The sequence below is a fragment of the Trichomycterus rosablanca genome, chromosome 27, assembly GCF_030014385.1.
Source record: "Trichomycterus rosablanca isolate fTriRos1 chromosome 27, fTriRos1.hap1, whole genome shotgun sequence".
In the NCBI taxonomy this organism is placed as follows: domain Eukaryota; kingdom Metazoa; phylum Chordata; class Actinopteri; order Siluriformes; family Trichomycteridae; genus Trichomycterus; species Trichomycterus rosablanca.
The window spans coordinates 6,249,547-6,271,625 of NC_086014.1; the positions used below are offsets into that span (position 1 = coordinate 6,249,547).

Consider the following 22,079-nt stretch of genomic DNA (forward strand, 5'->3'; position numbering starts at 1 on the left):
GTGCCCTGTTATGATGGGAAATGTATTTATTTACATTCAAAATGCAGCTGCCCGTCTGGTTTTTAACCAGCCCAAACTCTGCCACATCACCCCACTGCTGCGTTCTCTTCACTGGCGTCCTGTAGCTGCACACATTCAGTTTAAAACACTGATGCTCGCCTACAAAGCCAAAAATGGACCAGCCCCAAGCTACCTTCGTGGTCTAATCAAACCCCGCTCTGTACCACGCAACCTCCGAGCCACCAGTCTCGCTCGACTCGAGCCTCCATCCAGGACTAAAGGAAGACAAGCATCAAGGCTCTTCTCTGTTCTAGCGCCCAAGTGGTGGAATGAACTTCCTCTGTCTGTCCGAACAACAGTCTCTTGCTGTCTTTAAAAAGCGATTAAAAACCCACCTTTTTACTAAGCACTTAAGCTGACTTGTACTTATTTACTAACATCTTGTTCCATCCTTTTCCATTTCCAAAAAAAAAAAAAAAAAAACCCCCCCAAAAAAACACCAACACTTTGGTTCTAACAGGTTTTAGCAGATTTGTGTTCTTCGACTGTTGTTTACCTAAACTTGAGAAATGAAATGTTCACTTTGCAAGCACTTCTGTAAGTCGCTCTGGATATGAGCGTCTGCTAAATGCTGAAAATGTAAATGTAAATGTATTTATTTATTAATTCTTGTACTCGTACACAGAGAACGTGTAGACGCCTGGAGTTGCTATTGATGTCCGCTAGGCGGCGCCAGATCGCTGTGAATAACAGAGGTCTTAATACTTGACCTGAATTTTCTATTATGGCTGTTGTAAAGTGTTAAGTTTACTCACCCCTGATCAGATTACTTGTTTTGTTAATTTTCTGTCTTTAAGAGACATTAACACAGTGCACATTTCATACAAAATATAGTTTATTTGCTAAATGTAACATATTGTACACACATGTAATTCGTTCAATGTTAAATGTAGAAAATAAAGAGCTCTCGGGCAGCGCAGTAATCTAATGTGCTAGTTTCTCACCACTGTGATCTCCAGTTTCATCTCAGCTGTGCTGTCGACCTGGTTCGCAGTCTAACAGACACAATTGTTCAAAATTAATTGGCATGTCTGCTTTGACAAAACACTGAATTGTCCTATACATACCTAGCCGCTAGATGCACAAATCAGTGCATTGTAGTGCCGGTCCCAAGCCCGGATAAATAGGGAGGGTTGTGTCAGGAAGGGCATCCGGCATTAAAAAAAAAACTGTGCCAAATCCCGCCGGCGACCCCTAACGGGAAGAAGCCAGAAATGCCGACCCTGTATCCGAAAAACGGGACAAAGGCTGAGGAACAAGGAGATGTCTGCTATTGGCAACCTGTTCTCGTCACAGAGAATAGGTTTGGCAGGGGGGTCTATGATTGTCTTGGGAGGCAAATCTCAGCCTATGGTTGGTGAGGTGCCTGTTCGCTCACAGTTTACCCCTGTTTGGGGTTATTTATTCTTTATATCTGGCAAATCTGACTGAGAATTCAAGGTGTCTGCTTGGAAGGCTCTACAAAAAGTTAAGTAGTTTGCATGGTCAGGAGCCCATTGAGCGAATATGACCTCCAGCGGGCTACTGGTGTGCATGTTTCTGACCAGGCTGTTAGAAACGGACTCCTAGAGGCTGGCGTAAGTGCCCGACATTCTCTAATGGGACTTGTCTAATGGGACAGTGCTCATTTAACGTTCGCTAGAGAACACCAGAATTGGCATGTCCGCTATTGGCAACCTGTTCTCGTCACAGAGAACAGGTGTAACAGGGGGTCTATGATGGTCTTGGGAGGCAAATCTCAGACTATGGTTGGTGAGGTGCCTGTTCGCTCATATCTGGCAAATCTGACTGAGAATTCAAGGTGTCTGCTTGGAAGGTGACTGTGCAGTTGTAGGTGTTGTTTTTGTAATAAAAAAAACACTACAGCAAATATGAACTTCACAATTTACCTGTTGATTTAAGGCTCAATACAGCTGTAATAATCTGTCTATATCGCAATATTAATGGTACCAGTAAACACTCTTTAATCATCAGATAGGAAACACCATCATATCATTCAGCCCTACATCACAACTCTCTCCCTCTACCTAATTATGTTTTTATTCTGTTTCTCTCTCTCCTTTGTCTCATGAGTGAAAGGGAGGGTAAGAGGGTGTTGGTGTGGGATGGGGTGTATATGTGAATAGCTGATATTACTCATGAGTCTTCCAAAGTCGTGCTGGAGCATGGCTGCGTTATATCACTGTATGATTCGCAGGAGGTACAAACGCAAGCGCAAAAAACGATCCGAACGCAAAGGTACCACCGGTTGGTGTAAGTGTATGTGCGTGTGTGTGTGTGTGTGTGTGTGTGTGTGTTTGACACTTAATTATAGCATAATCAAAATGTAAGTTATAATATAGAGTTATGTGTTAAGAATCCTATTACAAACTCTTGTACTATTTTACAGTTGTAATTTTAGTACATTAAGCAGTAGTGCTTTGATGTTTATGTTCCATATTTAGAGCGTGTCTCTGTGTTTTCAGGTCGTGTTAAAGATTTACAGTCAGTTCTTGGTGTGATTGTGGATGAGGAGGACATAATGAGTAAGTCTTTCACACCTCTGTCTTGTTTAGAGCGTCTGTACGAAGCATGTCAAAGGTTAACACGTTGTATGATGTATTGTGTGCTGAGTGCTCAAAATGTTAAGCAGCAGGCTGAATGAGGTTAGCTTAAAAGCTTTAAAATGATAATGGCTTTGTATAGCATGTATAGTGTTATTTTACCCTGCAGTACATAAACATAAAGGATTTTAATTAGCCACGCTTAGAATCGTCAGCAACTAAGAGTGCAGTCGGCAGTAAAAGGCTCCAATGTGGAGCATCTTGCATTCAATTTAGCACTTTATCTTATTTGAATATGTTCCGTGCCGCTCAGGTGGCGCAGCGGTAAAATACGCTAGCACACCAGAGCTGGGATCTCTGATACATCGTATGGAATCTTCGGCTCTGCAATCCGGCTGGGCTGGGCAGCCACATGAACAACGATTGGCTGTTGTTCAGGGTGGGATGAGCCGGACCAGGGTTCCTCATAACTGGTGCAATTACGACCTCTGCTGGCAGAGTTGGGGAATAATGCCGATCAGGGTGTGGCTCTCCGTGCACAAGGCTGATCTGCATATGAACTCGTTTCGTGCAGGTGAAAAGATGCAGTCGGTACTGCTCACGTGTCGGAGTCACGTCAGCAGTGGAGGGTTGTATCGGTAGAGGTGAAGTGTAACACAGGGTAATTGGATACGACTAATCCAAGTCGTCTTTCAAGTAACTACATGCTAGTTTTTTATAAGCTTTGTCCATAAAAATCCTGATCTTTGCATCCCTGAATAATCCTTTCACTAGACGTGTTAAATAGAACTGCCAGACGTTTCTATTAACATGGACTTGTCTTTTATCCACTGAACTAACATTAGCTGACTAGCTTGCTCAGTTGCCCGTATGTGCTCTGTCCTCATAACCTTATAATCAACTGTACAGTAATACTCTCGTGGCTCTGTGGGACCAAGATACATCACATCACCAACAAAGTAAATTAGCGTCCAATTTTTACCCAATTGCATTATGCTTCCTCACGCCCCCTCCGACACGGGTGCAGTAGCCGAGTGCATCTTTCCACCCTCATGATGCGAGTTCATATGCGGATCAGCTTTGCACAACCTGATCGCACCGTTCCTACGACTCCAGCCAGCAGAGGTCGTAATTCGCTGTAATCCGTGTCCATCAGGCTTATCCTACTCTATGAACAACAAGCCACAAGTTGTTCATGTAGCCGCCCAGCCCAGCCGGATGGCAGAGCTGAGTCTCGAACCGACGAGTTCGAAATGTCAGCTCTGGTGTGCTAGTGTGTTTTACCTCTGCGCCACCTCATGCTTTGTGTTTCTAGTTCTGTAATTGTGTTAATTCCTTCTCATCACCTGCTTCTCTCCCTTGCCTTTGTAAATAAATGTGCTTTAATATAACTGTATTATATTGAATTACAGGTAATTACTACACACTGAATGTTTTGATATAAAACACTGGATCAGAAATGTGTCGAGCATTCATCAGCACTTGATTATCACAGCATGTCAGAGAGGGATGATTGTTTATGTTACTTTATTGTTTATGCCTAACTGAATTGCTGGTTCAGACAGGCGCCTGACCTTCATAATGACTTAGTTGTGTGTCTTCCTTATTCTCCTTGCTCTCCTATTGTTCTTTTTAACTTTCGTCCTTGTGCACCAAAAAGAGTAAGCTAACGAGCTTTTGCTGCAGGATGTTATAAATGAGAATTTACACTTAACGTTAGGGATGTAACGATTCACCACAATACAGTTAATAATCGAGAACCGAAAATTCCACGATTCAAATCGATTGGACATGTAAAATGAATCGATATTCACTTTAAACAGCAGAGAGCACTGGCGCTATACACCTCGCCTTGTTGAACGTCACTGGCGCTATACTCCTGGTTGCCAATTGGTCTTAATTCAAAATTGTTTTGCGTAGTTTGTACCTACCTCAGAAATACTGGGCATTTATTATTTAGATAAATAAAAGATAACCACAAATACAGTATATTCTTTTCTTTTTTAAGAAAAATAATGAAAGGAAACTGTGGCATAATTTGTCTTCAATTTCAGTTCAAAAAAATCGGGGAAAAAATCGTATCGTGAACCCAGTATCGTGAATCGCATCGCATCGTGGGTAGAGTGTATCGTTACATCCCTACTTAACGTTGCTAACTAGAGTTGATGTGGGTTTCTTTAAAACTGGGTTTTGAAGACATTCAAAACTCAAACATGCTTAGTCAATATCCACACTTGTTTTGTTCCTTTAGTAGTTAATGCACACTATTCAGCCAAGCTGTAATTAAAACACATTAGGGCTGGGCGGTATGATCAAAAAATTTTTTTAAGATTCGCGGTATATCTCGGTATGTTTTTTATTGTGTGACAGGGACTTTTTATGTCTGTGGCTTATTCTACTGTCATAAGTACATAGAATATATTCATTCATTCATTCATTTTCTTAACCGCTTATCCAATTAGGGTCGCTTTAGCCTACTCCAGCTTTTCAATGTGCACAAGGCACACAGTAACACCCTGGACGGGACGCCAGTCCATCGCGGGGCAGACACACACACACACCCATTCATAGGGCAATTCAGTGTCTCCAATTAACCTGAATGCATGTTTTTAGACTGTGGGAGGAAAACCCACGCAGACACGGGGAGAACATGCAAACTCCGCACAGAAAGGACCCGGACCGCTCCACCTGGGGATCAAACCCAGGACCTTCTTGCTGGGAGGCGACAGTGCTACCCACCGAGCCACCCAGAGTACTATAAGCTTTGCTTGGCCCCACAAAATGACACAATATATGATGGGATTAGTACGCGTGAAACAGTTGCAATAAATACAAACATATTTTAATTTTTAAATTTCATATTTAAGTATTGTACAGTACAATTACACTTAGTTCTCCCTTTAACAAATAAAACGACGTTTGCAAACTCCACTGTACAACCTGACCACAGGTCTGTTGTAGAGAAGTGGACGACTTTGATACTTCTCTGCCTCCAGTTTGCTTATAACGTCGGTTTAGCAACTGACCTGAAGTATTTTCACCCTGTAAGACATACCCGGAACCCACCGTTTTAATTATTGCTCTGAAAGTGTCTTTCTCGACTGTGTATAGAGGAATATTATATGATTTGCTGTCTGCTGAAGCCTACAGCTGAAATTTAACTGTGAAAAATCCATACGGTATGAGGAATCAAAGACGAATGTACCGTCATACCGTCCAGCTCTACATCACATCATTTAAAAACATGACATGACAACATAAAGTGCTTTTGTGTTTCATCTGGATACTGGATTTGTCTAATAAGAGGTATAATTGTGCAAACATGAATCACAAAGATCTGAAACCACATGAAACACTGTTTAGTTCTCTTAAAATATTGACCTAAATACTTCTTCCCACTAAACAAAATGGCATTTGGGATTTAGCCACAAATTTAACTTTCTGTATCGTAAATCGTAAATTGGGTCTGTATGTTGATTTCCATTTAACAACAATATAATACCACTAACAAAAGAATAATTACATAATTACAAAATTGTTATTATTATTTTCTATTCATAGCATTTTGTGCAAATTGGCTGAAATTAAATTCACATCTTACAGCTACTCATAGACTAGTAATATTTTTTTACTGCTGCGTAAATACTATTCAGTAACAGGGATAAATACAACCCTCCAAAATGGGTGATAAGATTTATTGAACATTTTTTAAAAGAACTCACATCAACTTGAACTGGTTACAAAGCAGAGGTGAACTCATCTCTAAATTTTGCATTTACAAGATCCTGCATTGAAGGCGTTGTAAGTTACTCTCTCTGGGCATCGCAGGTTCATGCAGCACTGACATTAAAGAGAACTGCAATCTGGACAACCGCTCAGCCAAGACAGGACCGGGGACGGGGTTACAAACAGCTAATGGGAGCCTGCCGAGGGGCTCAAACCGTAAGCGCCCGTTGGAGGAGGGCAATCGAGGTCATGCCAACTCCAAATTCCGTCCCAAGAGGCGCAAAAAAGCAGCGAGTCAGGTGTCGCCCAAAAACGCGCTGATGCAGCTGAACGAGATCAAACCTGGCCTACAGTACAAGCTTCTGTCGCAGTCGGGGCCCGTTCACGCTCCCGTCTTCTCCATGAGCGTGGAGGTCAACGGACAGCGTTTCGAGGGCATCGGGCCCACCAAAAAAAAGGCCAAGCTAAACGCTGCGGAGATGGCGCTGCGTTCCTTCGTTCAGTTTCCCAATGCCTCAGAGGCTCACGTGGCCATGGGTCGCACACTCAGCACAGACACCGACTTCACCTCAGATCAAGCCGACTTCCCGGACGTCCTGTTTAACGGATTTGAGACGCCCCGCTGCCCTAGCACCAACGGTCAACGACGCCCCCCGAATGAGCCCCTGATGCCGGTTTTAGTGTCGCAGCAGAGCCACATGAGCCACGGCAAGAACGCAGTAATGATCCTGAACGAACTCCGGCCTGGCCTCAAGTACGAGTTTGTTGCCGAAACCGGAGAGAGCCACGCGAAGAATTTTGTGATGTCTGTAACCGTGGACTCGCAGGTTTTTCAGGGCTCAGGACGGAATAAGAAGCTGGCGAAGTCACGTGCTGCTCAGGCTGCACTTTCAGGCCTCTTCAACATGCAGCTAGATCAGACGCCATCCAAACAGCCAATACCAAGAGACGGGCTGCAGTTACACCTACCGCAGGTAAAGAAAAACACATACAACGTACAAACCCAGCTGACATTCCTAGCAGTCTATACTATTTATTTTGTTGAATAAATGTTGTCCTCCAGACTTTTAATATAATCAATTCATTTTTTGCATCAGTGGTTTTGTTGATCTGACATTAATCTGCACAAAGCCTGTGCCAATCTTCATTAACTTGATATTAATTAAATCAAAACCTAAGGCGGCTTTGAAAGCAAGTCAGACATTAAACCCTCAAGCTTTTCGTTTTTTATTTACATACCTTATAATTTGACTTGCATAATTCCTTTGTTTTACCTATGAAAGAAGCTTAAAGAAACAGAATCATAATATTTAGAAACAGAAAATGCATCACTGTTACATTTCCTGCCTATACTAAAAAATCCAACACGTGGGCAGTACCGACTGCCTCTTTTCACCTGCACGAGGCGAGTTCATATGCGGATCAGCCTTGTGCGCGGAGAGCCACACCCTGATCAGCATTATTTCCCAACTCTGTGCAGGTGCCATCAATCAGCCAGTTATGAGGAATGGCTTACCCACCATATAAACAACAGTCGTTGTTCATGTGGCCTCCCAGCCCAGCCGGATGGCAGAGCTGAGATTCAATACAATGTATTCAATGGGCCAGAGATAGCTCAGTGGTTAAGGTACTGGACTAGTAAACAGAAGGTTGCCGGTTCAAGCCCCGCCACCACCAAGTTGCCACTGTTGGGTCCCTGAGCAAGGCCCTTAACCCTCAATTGCTCATCGTGTTCAGCTCATTGTGTAAGTCGCTTTGGATAAAAGCGTCTGCTAAATGCTGAAAATGTAAATGTAATGTATTCGAAATCCCAGCTCAGTGTTTTATCACTGCGCCACCTGAGCGGCCCATAAAAGAGCAGCACTTGGCAAGGGTGATGGGCTGACATGAGAATCATGTACCTTCCTGCCTCGAATATAATCATGGTGTAAGCAGGGCGTAAAACAAATAAATAAATAAATAAATGTTTGTGGCTGACATCCTTCAAACCAGTATTTAGACTTTGGATGTAAAGTGGAGTAATCACATTCAACTATTTAACTGTAAAGAAAAAGCCAGAGAACACTTGACCACTGAGGTCACTATGTCTCTATGAATTATGAACACTGGAGAAGAAAGTCATTTATCAGGGAAGTCTGGGGAATACAGTTTATGCTAGAAAATAATTATTGGGAGATAAGTCAGGGCTTGACCTGAATTACTAAAACAATGTTGTTCTCTTGGTTCTTTTGCACATGGTTTGAGGGGAGAGGTAAAATATCTGGCATTAAAAACCCTTTTTTAATATCAATATTTATAAGGGATAATAATTAATAATAATAATAATTTTAATATTAAATAAAGACAATTTTCTCTGTACTTCTCTGCCAACCAGGGGATTTAAGATTAGATTAGATTAGATTAAACTTTGTCATTGTGCAAGTTCAAAGCCAACAAAATGCAGGAGCATCTAACCAGAAGTGCAAGATAGAGATTATTTATATATATATAATACAGTATAAAGTGCAGTAGTGACCAGATAAGTAAAAAATGAAGGTGCATATATTAAAAACAGTAAACAGGTAATGGTTGTGCAGTGTATAGGCTACTATATAATTACAAGGTGACTACAGTGGCTAAATCAATTAACTACAAGGGCTAAATGAATGATAATAAATAGAAGAGAGTATATAAGTATAATGGATAATATACAATACATACATTATTGTTGTGCTGGTGTGATTAGTGCAGTACTGCCATGTGCAAATTTGCAAATACTGATATGTAAACAGATGAGATGAAACTTTTAAAGTACAAAAGTTTAGTGTGATCCAGGGTGCAGTGATATTTTAAAGTGTTGTGGTAGAGTTTAAAGGCATTGCGTTACTATTTGATAACCAACCTGTCACTGATCCACTATGATGCAGTGCAAGGTTTAGATTTACTTTAAGCTTAGTATGAGTACAGCTTTACACAGGACCTGCATTCAGATAAAATTGGTTCATCATTCTTTGGTAATTATTATAAGCAAATGTAATAAATTTTTACTGTATTAAAGAATGCCAAGGTTTTAAAAAGGCAAGTGTGTCTGTCTGTGTGTTTTTTCATCCGATGCCAGGTCCTGGCAGACGCCGTGTCTCGACTGGTGTTCGAGAAGTTCAGCGAGCTGACGGATAACTTCACTTCGCCTCATGCACGACGGAAAGTACTTGCTGGTGTCGTTATGACTACAGGTACTGATGTGCCCACATGGAGATTAAAATATGCAAATGTGACAATGTGCCACAGATTCTAACGTCTAGCTTTAAAAGTGAAGGTTCTTACAGGACACACGGTCAGGGGCAAGGTGAAAAAACTTCATTAAGCAACGTGAACAGAGCCATAGCGAACACTTGAAACACTGAAGTCCTTTGATGGATTGGCGTCCTGTCCAGGGCATTTCTGCCTTGTGTCCTTTGTATTCCAGTGGTTGTGAAAGAGAATTACAAATTCAAAATCCTTCATACATTTTCTCCTTTTTTGTCAATCAGAGAGACTCACGTGACCTTATGGAATTGAAGACAGTTTGCTAATCGGTAAATCGGCTAAAAATAAGCACAATGCTGCAGCAAGCTCATTTAAAAAACGACTAATATTATAAAAAGACGTCTTAAAGCTGTTCTTGTATTCACTTTGTTTATTCTTTTAAATACATTAACCCCTTAGTATGTATTTGAGACAATGTAAACCCCAATCTTTAACTCTTAAATTGCTTCTTATACTTATTGCTTCTTAAGTCTCATACATACTGATGATTAACATTTGGACTGCACTTTAAAAATATACAATAAAAATGTAGTTTTCAGCAATATTTCTTATTTTCAGGGACTGATGTGAAGGACGCGCAGGTGATCTGCGTTTCCACAGGCACCAAATGCATAAACGGTGAATACATGAGTGATCGAGGCCTGGCACTAAATGACTGTCATGCTGAGATCATTGCACGACGTTCACTAATCAGATATCTATACAGTCAGCTGGAGTATTTCCTCAGGTGGGTAAAAGAATAGGACACATTTTGTGAGGGTGTTTTGTAGATGTTTAACTCTTTATCTTTGATGTTGACAGATAATAAGATAAGATAAGATCTGATTTAAGGAATCAACAGCTCTTAAATTCTACATTGAAGGAATTAATACACAATTAACAATAGCATAATGTTCAAGTAGTTAAATACAGTTACAACTTAAGCGTTCAAAAATTTGACCTACTCAAGTATGTATAAACATTTTTCACTGGAACATGTGGGGCTCCTTTTTTTAAAGGTCACAGATGTAAAGCACATACATTTGTGAGTACAGATTAATACTAGTACATTTACACCTCACTATAAGATAACCCATACCAACTGCATTACCTGGGGGGGGGGGGGGGGCTGGAGCCTATCCCAGCTTTGCAATGGGCGCAAGGCACACAGTAACACCCTGGACGGGGCACAAGTTTATTGCAGGGTAGATACACACACACACACACACACACACATTCCTATAGGGCAATTCAGTGTCTCCAGTTAACCTGACTGCATGCTTTTGGACTGTGGGAGGAAACCGGAGCTCCCGGAGGAAACCCACGCAGACACGGGGAGAACATGCAAACTCCACACAGAAAGGACCCGGACCGGACCGCCCCGCCTGGGGACCGAACCCAGGACCTTCTTGCTGTGAGGTCACAGTGCTACCCACTGTGCCACCCGCATCTAATATAACCTTCTTGATATTTGTTTATTCTTTTTTGTTTTTGTAAAAACCAGTGTTCTCTCACGATAAAACTAAGCCTTGATGAATGACTGATACTGCTTTGGACAACTTTGGTTTGGATTAATGTAAACCATTTGCATTAATATGGAGCCCCAGTAGTCATTATAACAATTTAGAGGTGGTGATGAGGTCCAAAAATGAGTCCACTGATGTATTTTAAATGCTATAATGCTTTGCCATGTTTCCTTTTACATCAAGTTTGGAAATGTGAAGTGTATTTGTTCTTGAGTGTAAATGGCTTTATAGCATTGGCACTGTGTTAAGCAGAGATTGAGAGATCGATAGTTTGATGGGTGACGGTGCTTAAACCCTGCATTCTTATTTTCACAAGATATTGTCTTCTAAATGTGTGTTTGTTTTGTGCAGTAACAATCCCGAGGACCACGAGAAGTCCATATTCCAGCGGTGTGAACAGAACGGCTACCAGCTAAAGAATGGAGTTCAGTTCCACCTGTACATCAGCACCTCACCATGTGGCGACGCCCGCATCTTCTCTCCACATGAAGCCGCCATTGATGGTGTGTGACTTTTTATTTCCAGTTAAACTGTTAAACTATTAAACTATTTTTCTTTTATTGCATGATGAGCAGTTGTAATCTGTTGAGTGCTACAGGTTTATCGAGTGGGGTAGTGTAAGTACCATACTGCTTGGGAAATTTTGCTTTGAATTTAGCTTGGTTCATTTATTTTTATTGAACTGAGTTTTTTTTTTAGTTTTTTATTCAAATCATATAATCTATTTTAGAAAACAATGCTAATAGGGTATACTGTTGACTGTTGTGGATGAGATGAAACACCTGGACATTACACATAAATTATGTCTTGTTGTTTGGTGCAGATCAGGGGGACAGACACCCAAACAGAAAAGCCAGAGGGCAGCTGCGCACCAAGATTGAATCCGGCGAGGGCACAATTCCTGTACGCTCCAGCAACACCATCCAGACGTGGGACGGAGTCCTGCAGGGCGAAAGGCTGCTCACCATGTCTTGCAGTGACAAGATCGCCAGGTACTACGTCATCACAAGTGCAGTGACACGAGTTGTATTATTACTAGAACACAAAAGTGTATTTTGATTAAAAAAGAGCAGTACTTTAGTCCAATCGATTTAACTAAATCTATGGAACATTCATCTTAATTTACAAGGAGATTAGGATTATAATTGAAGCAAGTACAGAAATGGCCAGATTAGTGCTACCACAGTCGTTCTGCTGTGCATATTTAATGTGAGTTCTTAAATTCAAGTTGAGGTTATCACATGGGCAGAACACAGACCTAAAAATGAGTACTGAAGCTGTTATGATTTATGGTACTGTTGTGTTTGCATGTAATTTTACCGAACATTCTATCACACCTGGAAGTAATAATTAGAGAACTGAAGAAACGATGAAAACCTGTTACACACTGGTCCACAGTTTGTATTGTATTCCTTGAATATAATAGCATATGAAAGATTGCTCACACACAAATATACAATTAAAATAATGTCCTCAAATACACCACAAACATTCACACACACAAACATTTGTGAAAATGTAAAAATGATATCTTTTTGTTTTCTCTACCTCCTTTTTACCCTACAGGTGGAATGTAGTAGGTGTGCAGGGTTCCCTGATGAGCTATTTCTCGAAGCCCATTTATTTCTCCAGTATAATCCTGGGCAGTCTGTACCACGCCGATCACTTGTCCAGGGCCATGTACCAGCGTGTCGCAGAGATGGAGGAGCTTCCATCATCGTTTACCCTCAACAGACCCCTGCTAAGCGGTAAAGCCCACCTCATCATAACACCACTGACCCAGTTCACCTGCAGAGTGGTATTTTAAATATGATTAGCCTTGTGCATAAGCTTTGCAGTTTTGCATTATCATTATAATTAAACCATACCTCACTACTGTCACAACATGGTACCATTTAGTAACACTATCAATACAAACTACAAAAAATGCTCTTGATGCAAACTGGAACGTTTGGCTGCCCATGACCCTGTTGCCGGTTTACCACTGTTCCTTCCTTGGACCACTTTTGATAAGATACTGACGGCTGCAGGAAAAGTGATAGTGAAAGATGAAGAGATAATCAGTGTTATTCACTTCACCTGTCAGTGGTCATAATGTTATGCCTGATCAGTATATATATATATATATATATATACTGTATATATATATACACACACAGTGGGGTCAAAAAGTATTTAGTCAGTCACTGATTGTGCAGGTTCTCCTACTTAGAAAGATGAGAGAGATCTGTAATCTTCTGGATCATCCATATGCTCTCTGGCAAACTTCAGACGGGCCTGGACATGTACTGGCTTAAGCAGGGGGACACGCCTGGCACTGCAGGATTTGAGTCCCTCTCGGCGTAGTGTGTTACTGATGGTAGCCTTTGTTACTTTGGTCCCAGCTCTCTGCAGGTCATTCATCAGGTCCCTCCGTGTAGTTCTGGGATTTTTGCTCACCGTTCTCATGATCATTTTGCCCCCACGTAATGAGATCTTGACCCCAAGGGAGATTATCAATGGTCTTGTATGTCTTCCATTTTCTTACAATTGCTCCCACAGTTGATTTATTCACACCAACCTGCTTGCCTATGGTAGATTCACTCTTCCCAGCCTGGTGCAGGTCTACAATTTTCTTCCTGGTGTCCTTCGACAGCTCTTTGGTCTTAGTCATGGTTGAGTTTGGAGTCTGACTGTTTGAGGCTGTGGACAGGTGTCTTTTATACAGATAACGAGGTCAAACAGGTGCCATTAATACAGGTAACGAGTGGAGGACAGAAGAGCTTCTTAAAGAAGAAGTTACAGGTCTGTGAGAGCCAGAAATCTTGCTTGTTTGTTATTGACCAAATACTTATTTTCCACCATAATTTACAAATAAATTCTTTAAAAATCCTACAATGTGATTTCCTGGATTTTTTTTTGTCATTTTGTCTCTCATAGTTGAAGTGTACCTATGATGAAAATTACAGACCTCTCTCATCTTTCTAAGTAGGAGACCCTGCACAATCAGTGGCTGACTAAATACTTTTTGACCCCACTGTATATATAGATACATTAATAAATAGATAGATAGATAGATAGATACATTTACATTTTCAGTATTTAGCAGACGCTTTTATCCAAAGCGACTTACATGATGAGCTGAACACGATGAGCAATTGAGGGTTAAGGGACCCAACAGTGGCAACTTGGTGGTGGCGAGGCTTGAACCGTCAACCTTCTCTTTACTAGTCCAGTACCTTAACCACTGAGCTATCACTGCCCTAGATAGAGCTAGATATATAAATATAAACATCATCATGTTCTGCAGTTATTTACTAAACGTTGTATTGGTGCAGGTATCAGTAATGCAGAGGCACGGCAGCCTGGTAAAGCTCCAAATTTTAGCGTGAACTGGACACTCGGAGATCAGGGACTGGAAGTCATAAACGCCACCACAGGGAAAGACGACCTCGGCCGACCTTCTCACCTCTGCAAACATGCCCTGTACAGCCGCTGGGTCTGTCTGCATGCCAAGGTATGGCATCCATATAATCCTTATAAAACACGTTACATCTAGTACACAATTCTGCTTCGATACGCTGCGTTCCCGTCAACAGCAACTAGACAGGTAGGATGTTGAAAATGGAAGCAGTTGGAATGGAATCACATCAGCAGTCCCTTTATCCTGAATGATTCTCAAGTTTGTCCCCTTTTCTCCTATATTTCTCTGTTTTTGTCTCTCAGCTCTCCCAGACTATGAGGATCAAACTGACGACGCCCAGTTTGTACCACGAAGCCAAACAGGGCGCGGTCGATTATCACACAGCCAAGCAGACTCTGATCCAGGCCTTCCAGAAAGCAGGACTCGGCGCCTGGGTCAAAAAACCCATCGAGCAGGACCAGTTCTCCCTCAGACAGTGACGGAGAGATCCGGAACAGGCAGCGAATGAAAACGAGAGCATGACTGGAAGGGGTTTTGTTTTATAGACCAGCATTTGAAAGTAATTTTAATAAGCGACTCGCAGCTTATGACTCTTTAGTCTTACTGCACTGTTATAACCTGGTTATTACATGTTGCTGTTTTATTGTAAGCGTTTGTTCAGACTGGGTGCCTTATTTTACCTTGCATGTTTTGCGAATGTGGATGCATGGCTATAAGAATGTAGTCGGTTTCGAAAATGCTCCTTTGTAACTGGCTCGTTTATGGCGAAGGTTTAAAGCCAAGGTGAACCGCCTACTTCTCGCCATAGTTAACCACCTCCTTGTTTCTACACTCACTGTCATTTTATCAGCTTTACTTACCATATAGAAGCATTTTGTAGTTCTACAATTACTGACTGCAGTCCATCTATTCCTCTGCATACCTTTTTAACCTGCTTTCACCCTGTTCTTCAATAGTCAGGACCCTCACAAGACCACTACAGAGCAGGTATTATTTAGGTGGTGGATCATTCTCAGCACTGCAGTGACACTGACATGGTGGTGGTGTGTTAGTGTGTGTTGTGCTGGTATGAGTGGATCAGACACAGCAGCGCTGCTGGAGTTTTAAACACCTCACTGTCACTGCTGGACTGGGAATAGTCCACCAACCAAAAATATCCAGCCAACAGCGCCCCATGGGCAGCGTCCTGTGATCACTGATGAAGGTCTAGAAGATGACCGACTCAAACAGCAGCAATAAATGAGCGATCGTCTCTGACTTTACATCTACAAGGTGGACCGACTAGGTAGGAGCGTCTAATAGAGTGGACACGATATTTAACACTAACACACCACCACCATGTCAGTGTCACTGCAGTGCTGAGAATGATCCACCACCTAAATAATACCTGCTCTGTAGTGGTCTTGTGAGGGTCCTGACTATTGAAGAACAGGGTAAAAGCAGGTTAAAAAGGTATGCAGAGGAATAGATGGACTGCAGTCAGTAATTGTAGAACTACAAAGTGCTTCTATATGGTAAGTGGAGCTGATAAAATGACAGCGAGTGTGGAAATAAGGAGGTGGTTTTAATGTTATGGCTGATCGGTGTATGTAAAATTGGACAATGGATTTTGTTAATCTGACCAATACCAAGGCACCCAGTCTAAACAAAAGTTGCTCCCTACCAGCAAAGAATTGTGACGTTATTGTGTTTTAATGTTATGTAAATTGTGTGAGTATAGATTGTGTGCATGTTTTAGCACAGGAATTATTAATGACTTTTTCCTTGAATGTTTTATAGTTTTAGTGGCAGCTCTTTTTTAGACTGATATAAATTTTCTCAAGTCCTAACTGCTGCAAAACATCATGAAACTTTTCCTCTTGAGGTCGGTGTAGAAATTGCTGCTAACAGTTTTTATTCACTTATTTATCCTTAGTTACTCCCTAATGATGATTAGAGGCCCATTGGCTAAAAAGCCTCCAAAGTCTAGAAACACTGGCTGCAAAGCAGAAGGCATCAAGGACTCACACTCACTTGCTGTCTCACTCTCAACTAGAGGCAAAACGGAGCCAATCCGCATCTTTAGGAAGTCTTCTATTAATAATTTTTCAATTTTTTAAATGATGGGTTGGGACAAGTTTGCATGAGGGTGTGTGGAGTCTTGGGACCCGGAATTTAAACCTCACTGCCTATAGGGAGTTAAGCACATTTCCCCATGTAGGTTTCTGGCTGATTGAGTGTTGCCTTGCGCATCGCAACACTCTTCGAATGAAGCGGTTACAGATGTCTAGACAGGAGCTTTCGTCATTTGGACAACAGCAGAATCTTGTAATGACTGTAGAGAAACAGAAGCGTGCTTTCCTCCAAACTGGAGGTAGCTAATACTGCCCTAGGCAGGAGCTTGCATCGGTTTCTGTACGAACTAAACACTGATAATAATGCTGAGCTTCTGAGTAGTCAGTATTCATAAGTAGTTTAAAGAAAAGGTTGCCCCTTTTATGAACCAGGTAATCCCATTTTAGTGTTTATCTACTGAATAGATACTGATGTAACAGAGTTTATTGTAAGATTTAACCCGTGCCAATATCATGCTTGCAAATTTTAATGTGTCTGTACCCCTGGACCCCCACTGGATCTTTTATTGTAGGCGGTCTGAACTGTTCTTGAACTCTGGCCTTTATTCATCAAACTTACATGAGCAAAACTTGAGCACAAAACTGTAACATTCATGATTTAGCTGCAATATGGTACACCACCTCCTTGTTTTTACACACTGTCCATTTTATCAGCTCCTCTTACCAAATAGAAGCACTTTGTAGTTCTACAATTACTGACTGTAGTCCATCTGTTTCTCTACATGCTTTTTAAACCTGCTTTTACTCTGTTCTTCAATGGTCAGGACCACTACAAAGTAGGTATTATTTAGGTGGTGGATCATTCTCAGCACTGCAGTGACACTGACATGGTGGTGGTGTGTTAGTGTGTGTTGTGCTGGTATGAGTGGATCAGACACAGCCGTGTCCACTCTATTAGACACTCCTACCTAGTCGGTCCACCTTGTAGATGTGAAGTCAGAGACGATCGCTCATCTATCGCTGCTGTTTGAGTCGGTCATCTTCTAGACCTTCATCGGTGGTCACAGGACGCTGCCCACAGGGCACTGTTGGCTGGATATTTGTGGTTGGTGGACTATTCTCAGTCCAGCAGTGACAGTGAGTGTATCCACTCGTACCAGCACAACACACACTAACACACCACCACCATGTCAGTGTCACTGCAGTGCTGAGAATGATCCACCACCTAAATAATACCTGCTCTGTAGTGGTCCTGTGGGGGGTCCTGACCCTTAAAGTATATAGAGAAATGTAGATGGACTACAGTCAGTAATTGTAGAGCTACAAATTGCTTTTATATGGTAAGTGGAGCTGATAAAATGGACAGTGAGTGTAGAAACAAGGAGACATTCTGTGTAAAACAGATGCAAGTGAATAGTGAATTTATGTGTTTCATGTGGATTAAATTAATGTTATGCTTAAATGGGTTTTTCTATATGATGGCAAATGAGGTCACGTTTACGTTTGCATGAGATTAAAGATATGCCTTTTTAAAATGAGTTTGCACCTGATGTTAAATGACGTGCAAATGATGACTGCTTTGCTCCTTTTAAGTATCTAATGCGGATTATGATGAATAAATGAAGGCAGATTTTATGTAAATAATGTATGTATGGGGAAAATCGAAGCATGTTTATGTTAATTGTTTGCATACATTAAATGGAAGTTTTATGTTCTAATGATGGACACTTAAATACATTAAAGATTGGGATACCTGTAATAATAAGGTGTTTTCCTGTAAATAATGCATGTTTTATCCAAATGACAGCAACCCTTCTTTTACTCATTCCTATAAGAGTTTGGTGAATAATGGCCATTGTACATAATGGATGATTTTATTTTAAATGTTCAGTTTATCTTATATTATATGTGAATTTAATAATGTTAATGTGACTATATTTAAACACTGATTCTGTTTGAGATGCACGTTTATATGCTGTACCTAACAGGTGGCATAAAGGGAAGTGTACACTGTGGGTCGAACCTGTTGAGATACTGCTGACAGTACGTTCTAATGCAACCCGTGTTTGTCATTTTTGTTGAATGCTGTAAACTGCACTAAACTTTTTACCCAAAAAAGTGCTAGTTTGTGTTCTGTCTTTATTAATCACTTTATACACCGATCAGCCATAACATTAAAACCACCTCCTTGTTTCTACACTCACTGTTTATTTTATCAGCTCCACTTACCACATAGAGGCACTTTGTAGTTCTACAATTACTGACTGTAGTCCATCTGCATGCTTTGTTAGCCCTCTTTCATGTCGTTCTTCAATGGTCAGGACCCCCACAGGACCACTACAGAGTAGGTATAATTTGGGTGGTGGATCATTCTCAGCACTGCAGTCAAGTCAAGTCAAATTTATTTATATAGCACTTTTTACAATGGACTTCACAGAATCCAGGACCAACAGACAAAAAAACCCTATTGAGCAAGCCGAGGGCGACAGTGACAAGAAAAAACTCCCTTAAAATGACAGGAAGAAACCTTGAGAGGAACAAGACTCGGCAGGGACCTTCATCCTCTTTGGGTGGCCTGGAGGATACTTTAAATAAATAGGATTTGTATTAGTGTGTGTTGTGCTGGTATGAGTGGATCAGACACAACAGCACTGATGGCATTTTGAAACACCTCACTGTCCCTGCTGGACTGAGAATAGTCCACCAACCAAAAACATCCAGCCAACAGCGCCCCATGTGCAGCGTCCTGTGACCACTGATGAGGGTCTAGAAGATGACCGACTCAAACAGAAGCAATAGATGAGCGATCGTCTCTGACTTCACATCTACAAGGTGGACCAACCAGGTAGGAGTGTCTAATAGAGTGGACAGTGAGTGGACACGGCCGTGTCTGATCCACTCATACCAGCACAACACACTAACACACCACCACCATGTCAGTGTCACTGCGGGGCTGAGAATGATCCACCACCTAAATAATACCTGCTCTGTGGTGGTCTTGTGGGGGTCCTGACCATTGAAGAACAGGGTGAAAGCAGGCTAAAAAGGAATGTAGAGAAACAGATGGACTACAGTCAGTAATTGTAGAACTACAAAGAAAACGAGGTGGTTTTAATGTTATTGCTGATCAGTGTATATGATGCTTATCAAAAGCATGAGCGTTTGATCGTCTATACATTGAGACTTCTCTTGAGAGGATTGAACCTGATTAGCACTGTGTATGTGTTTCTCACACCTGTTCATCTGAATACCATTACTCATCTTGTATATCAGGATTATTTACAGGGTTTAGTTATGGGTGAATGAATTTTGGTTTGAAAAGCTGGTAATTAGTTTCTCCACAAGAGGGCGCACTGTCTTGTATTTTTTTTTGTGACCTCCTATTTGACTTCGTGGCGCAGCGGTCTAACGTGCTGGTGTACCACTGAGGAGTGTTAGAACACGAGGGTTCGAAACTCAGCAGAGCCACCGACCTGGTCCACACAAACACAATTGGCCGTGTTTGAGAGGAGAGTAAAGGTCGGACAGTCTTATAAGTATACACCGATCAGCCATAACATTAAAACCACCTCCTTGTTTCTACACACACTGTCCATTTTATCAGCTCCACTTACCATATAGAAGCACTTTGTAGCTCTACAATTACTGACTGTAGTCCATCTGTTTATCTACATATCTTTTTAGCCTGCTTTCACCCTGTTCTTCAATGGTCAGGACCCCCACAAGACCACCACAGAGCAGGTAATATTTAGGTGGTGGATCATTCTCAGCACTGCAGTGACACTGACATGGTGGTGGTGTGTTAGTGTGTGTTGTGCTGGTATGAGTGGATCAGACACAGCAGCGCTGCTGAAGTGTTTTTTTAATACCGTGTCCACTCACTGTCCACTCTGTTAAGACACTTCTACCTAGTTGGTCCACCTTGTAGATGTAAAGTCAGAGACGATCGCTCATCTATTGCTGCTTTTTGAGTCGGTCATCTTCTAGACTTTCATCAGTGGTCACAGGTTAGGTTTGCTGGACTGAGATTAGTCCATCAACCAAATATATCCAGCCAACAGCGCCCCGTGGGCAGCGTCCTGTGACCACTGATGAAGGTCTAGAAGATGACCGACTCAAACAGCAGCAATAGATGAGCGATCGTCTCTGACTTTACATCTATAAGGTGGACCAACTAGGTAGGAGTGTCTAATAGAGTGGACAATGAGTGGACACGCTATTTAAAAACTCCAGCAGCGCTGCTGTGTCTGATCCACTCATACCAGCACAACACACACTAACACACCACCACCATGTCAGTGTCACTGCAGTGCTGAGAATGATCCACCACCTAAATATTACCTGTTCTGTAGTGCTCCTGTGGGGGTCCTGACCATTGAAGAACAGGGTGAAAGCCGGCTAAAAAGATATGTAGATAAACAGATGGACTACAGTCAGTAATTGTAGAACTACAAAGTGCTTCTATATGGCATTCAGTGATAAGTGCAAGTCGCTTTGGATACAAGCGTCTGCTAAATGCCGTAAGTGTAATGCAAAAGAACTTTCCACTTTTGTTAAAATGCTTTCAGGGACGCAGGTGGCGGCTTTGGAGATAGAACAAACGCTAATAGGAATAGCTCAGTGATGATGGAACTTAAAAATTGCTGGTGTACAGGATAAACAGAGAGAGAGAACATGTGAATATGGTCGTGAATATTCTTACCTTTCGGTCATCTGTTGACGTGGCTGGTGAACATCTATGTCAAATAATTGTGACGTTTCGGTCCTGTTCTTGTCGAGACCAAGTCTGGAGGGATACACACAGCAGAAAAGGTAAAGGGTCTTTGAGGACTTGACAGACGACAGCTGATATAACCACATGGGTGAGGGATTACTTTGGCAAACCTTTGTCAAGCACTACAATACAGAGTTACATGCACAAAAGCCACTTCAAACTTTACTGTGCAAAAAAGAAGCCTTGTGTTAACCATGTCCAGAAGCGGCGTCGACTTCTCTGGGCTTGGAGGCATCAAGGATGGACCATCACACAGTGGAAATGTGTATTGTGGTCAGATGAATCAGCATTTCAGGTCTTTTTTTTTTTAAGGAGAAAAAAAAACAAACAAAAAAAAAAAAAAACATCAAAGACGAAAAGGACCATCCAGACTGTTATCAGCAACAAGTCCAAAAGCCAGGGTCTGTCATGGTATGAGGGTGTGTCAGTGCCCTTGGTAAAGGTCATTTACACTTCTGTGATGGCAGCATTAATGCAGAAAAGTACATTGAGATCTTAGAGCAACATGTGCTGCCTTCAAGACGTCATCTTTTCCAGGGACGTCCAAGCGCAAGTAGAGGGTACGGGTACTGGACTGGCCTGCCTGCAGTCCTGACCTGTCCCCAATAGAGAACGTGTGAACGACGACCCCATACTGTTGCATCTTAAGGTGGTGTTTATTAATAAATTAAGTTGAGCAGACAAAACATGAAATATCTCAGGTTCATCCTGTCTGCAATCAAATAAAAG

At 41.7% G+C, this 22,079-nt stretch overlaps 1 protein-coding gene across 1 annotated transcript; it reads left to right on the forward strand.

The window, feature by feature from the left end:
- The first annotated feature begins 2,198 nt into the window (after nucleotides 1–2,198).
- On the forward strand, nucleotides 2,199–15,092 carry adarb1a (adenosine deaminase RNA specific B1a). Its single transcript, XM_062989303.1, has 10 exons — nucleotides 2,199–2,313; nucleotides 2,526–2,585; nucleotides 6,432–7,303; nucleotides 9,427–9,541; nucleotides 10,173–10,341; nucleotides 11,471–11,622; nucleotides 11,943–12,111; nucleotides 12,686–12,867; nucleotides 14,437–14,615; nucleotides 14,825–15,092. Exons 1-10 carry the CDS (start codon nucleotides 2,199–2,201, stop codon nucleotides 14,999–15,001), a joined length of 2,190 nt encoding a protein of 729 aa, XP_062845373.1. The 3' UTR covers nucleotides 15,002–15,092.
- The last annotated feature ends 6,987 nt before the right edge of the window (nucleotides 15,093–22,079 follow it).

Bases quoted from the DNA above. Each gene is read 5' to 3' on its own strand.
- adarb1a (XM_062989303.1), top strand. From the start codon at position 2,199: ATGAGTCTTCCAAAGTCGTGCTGGAGCATGGCTGCGTTATATCACTGT. The intron at 2,586-6,431 runs GTAAGTCTTTCA...TGGGCATCGCAG, and splicing joins GGATGAGGAGGACATAATGA to GTTCATGCAGCACTGACATT. The intron at 11,623-11,942 runs GTGTGTGACTTT...TGTTTGGTGCAG, and splicing joins ACATGAAGCCGCCATTGATG to ATCAGGGGGACAGACACCCA.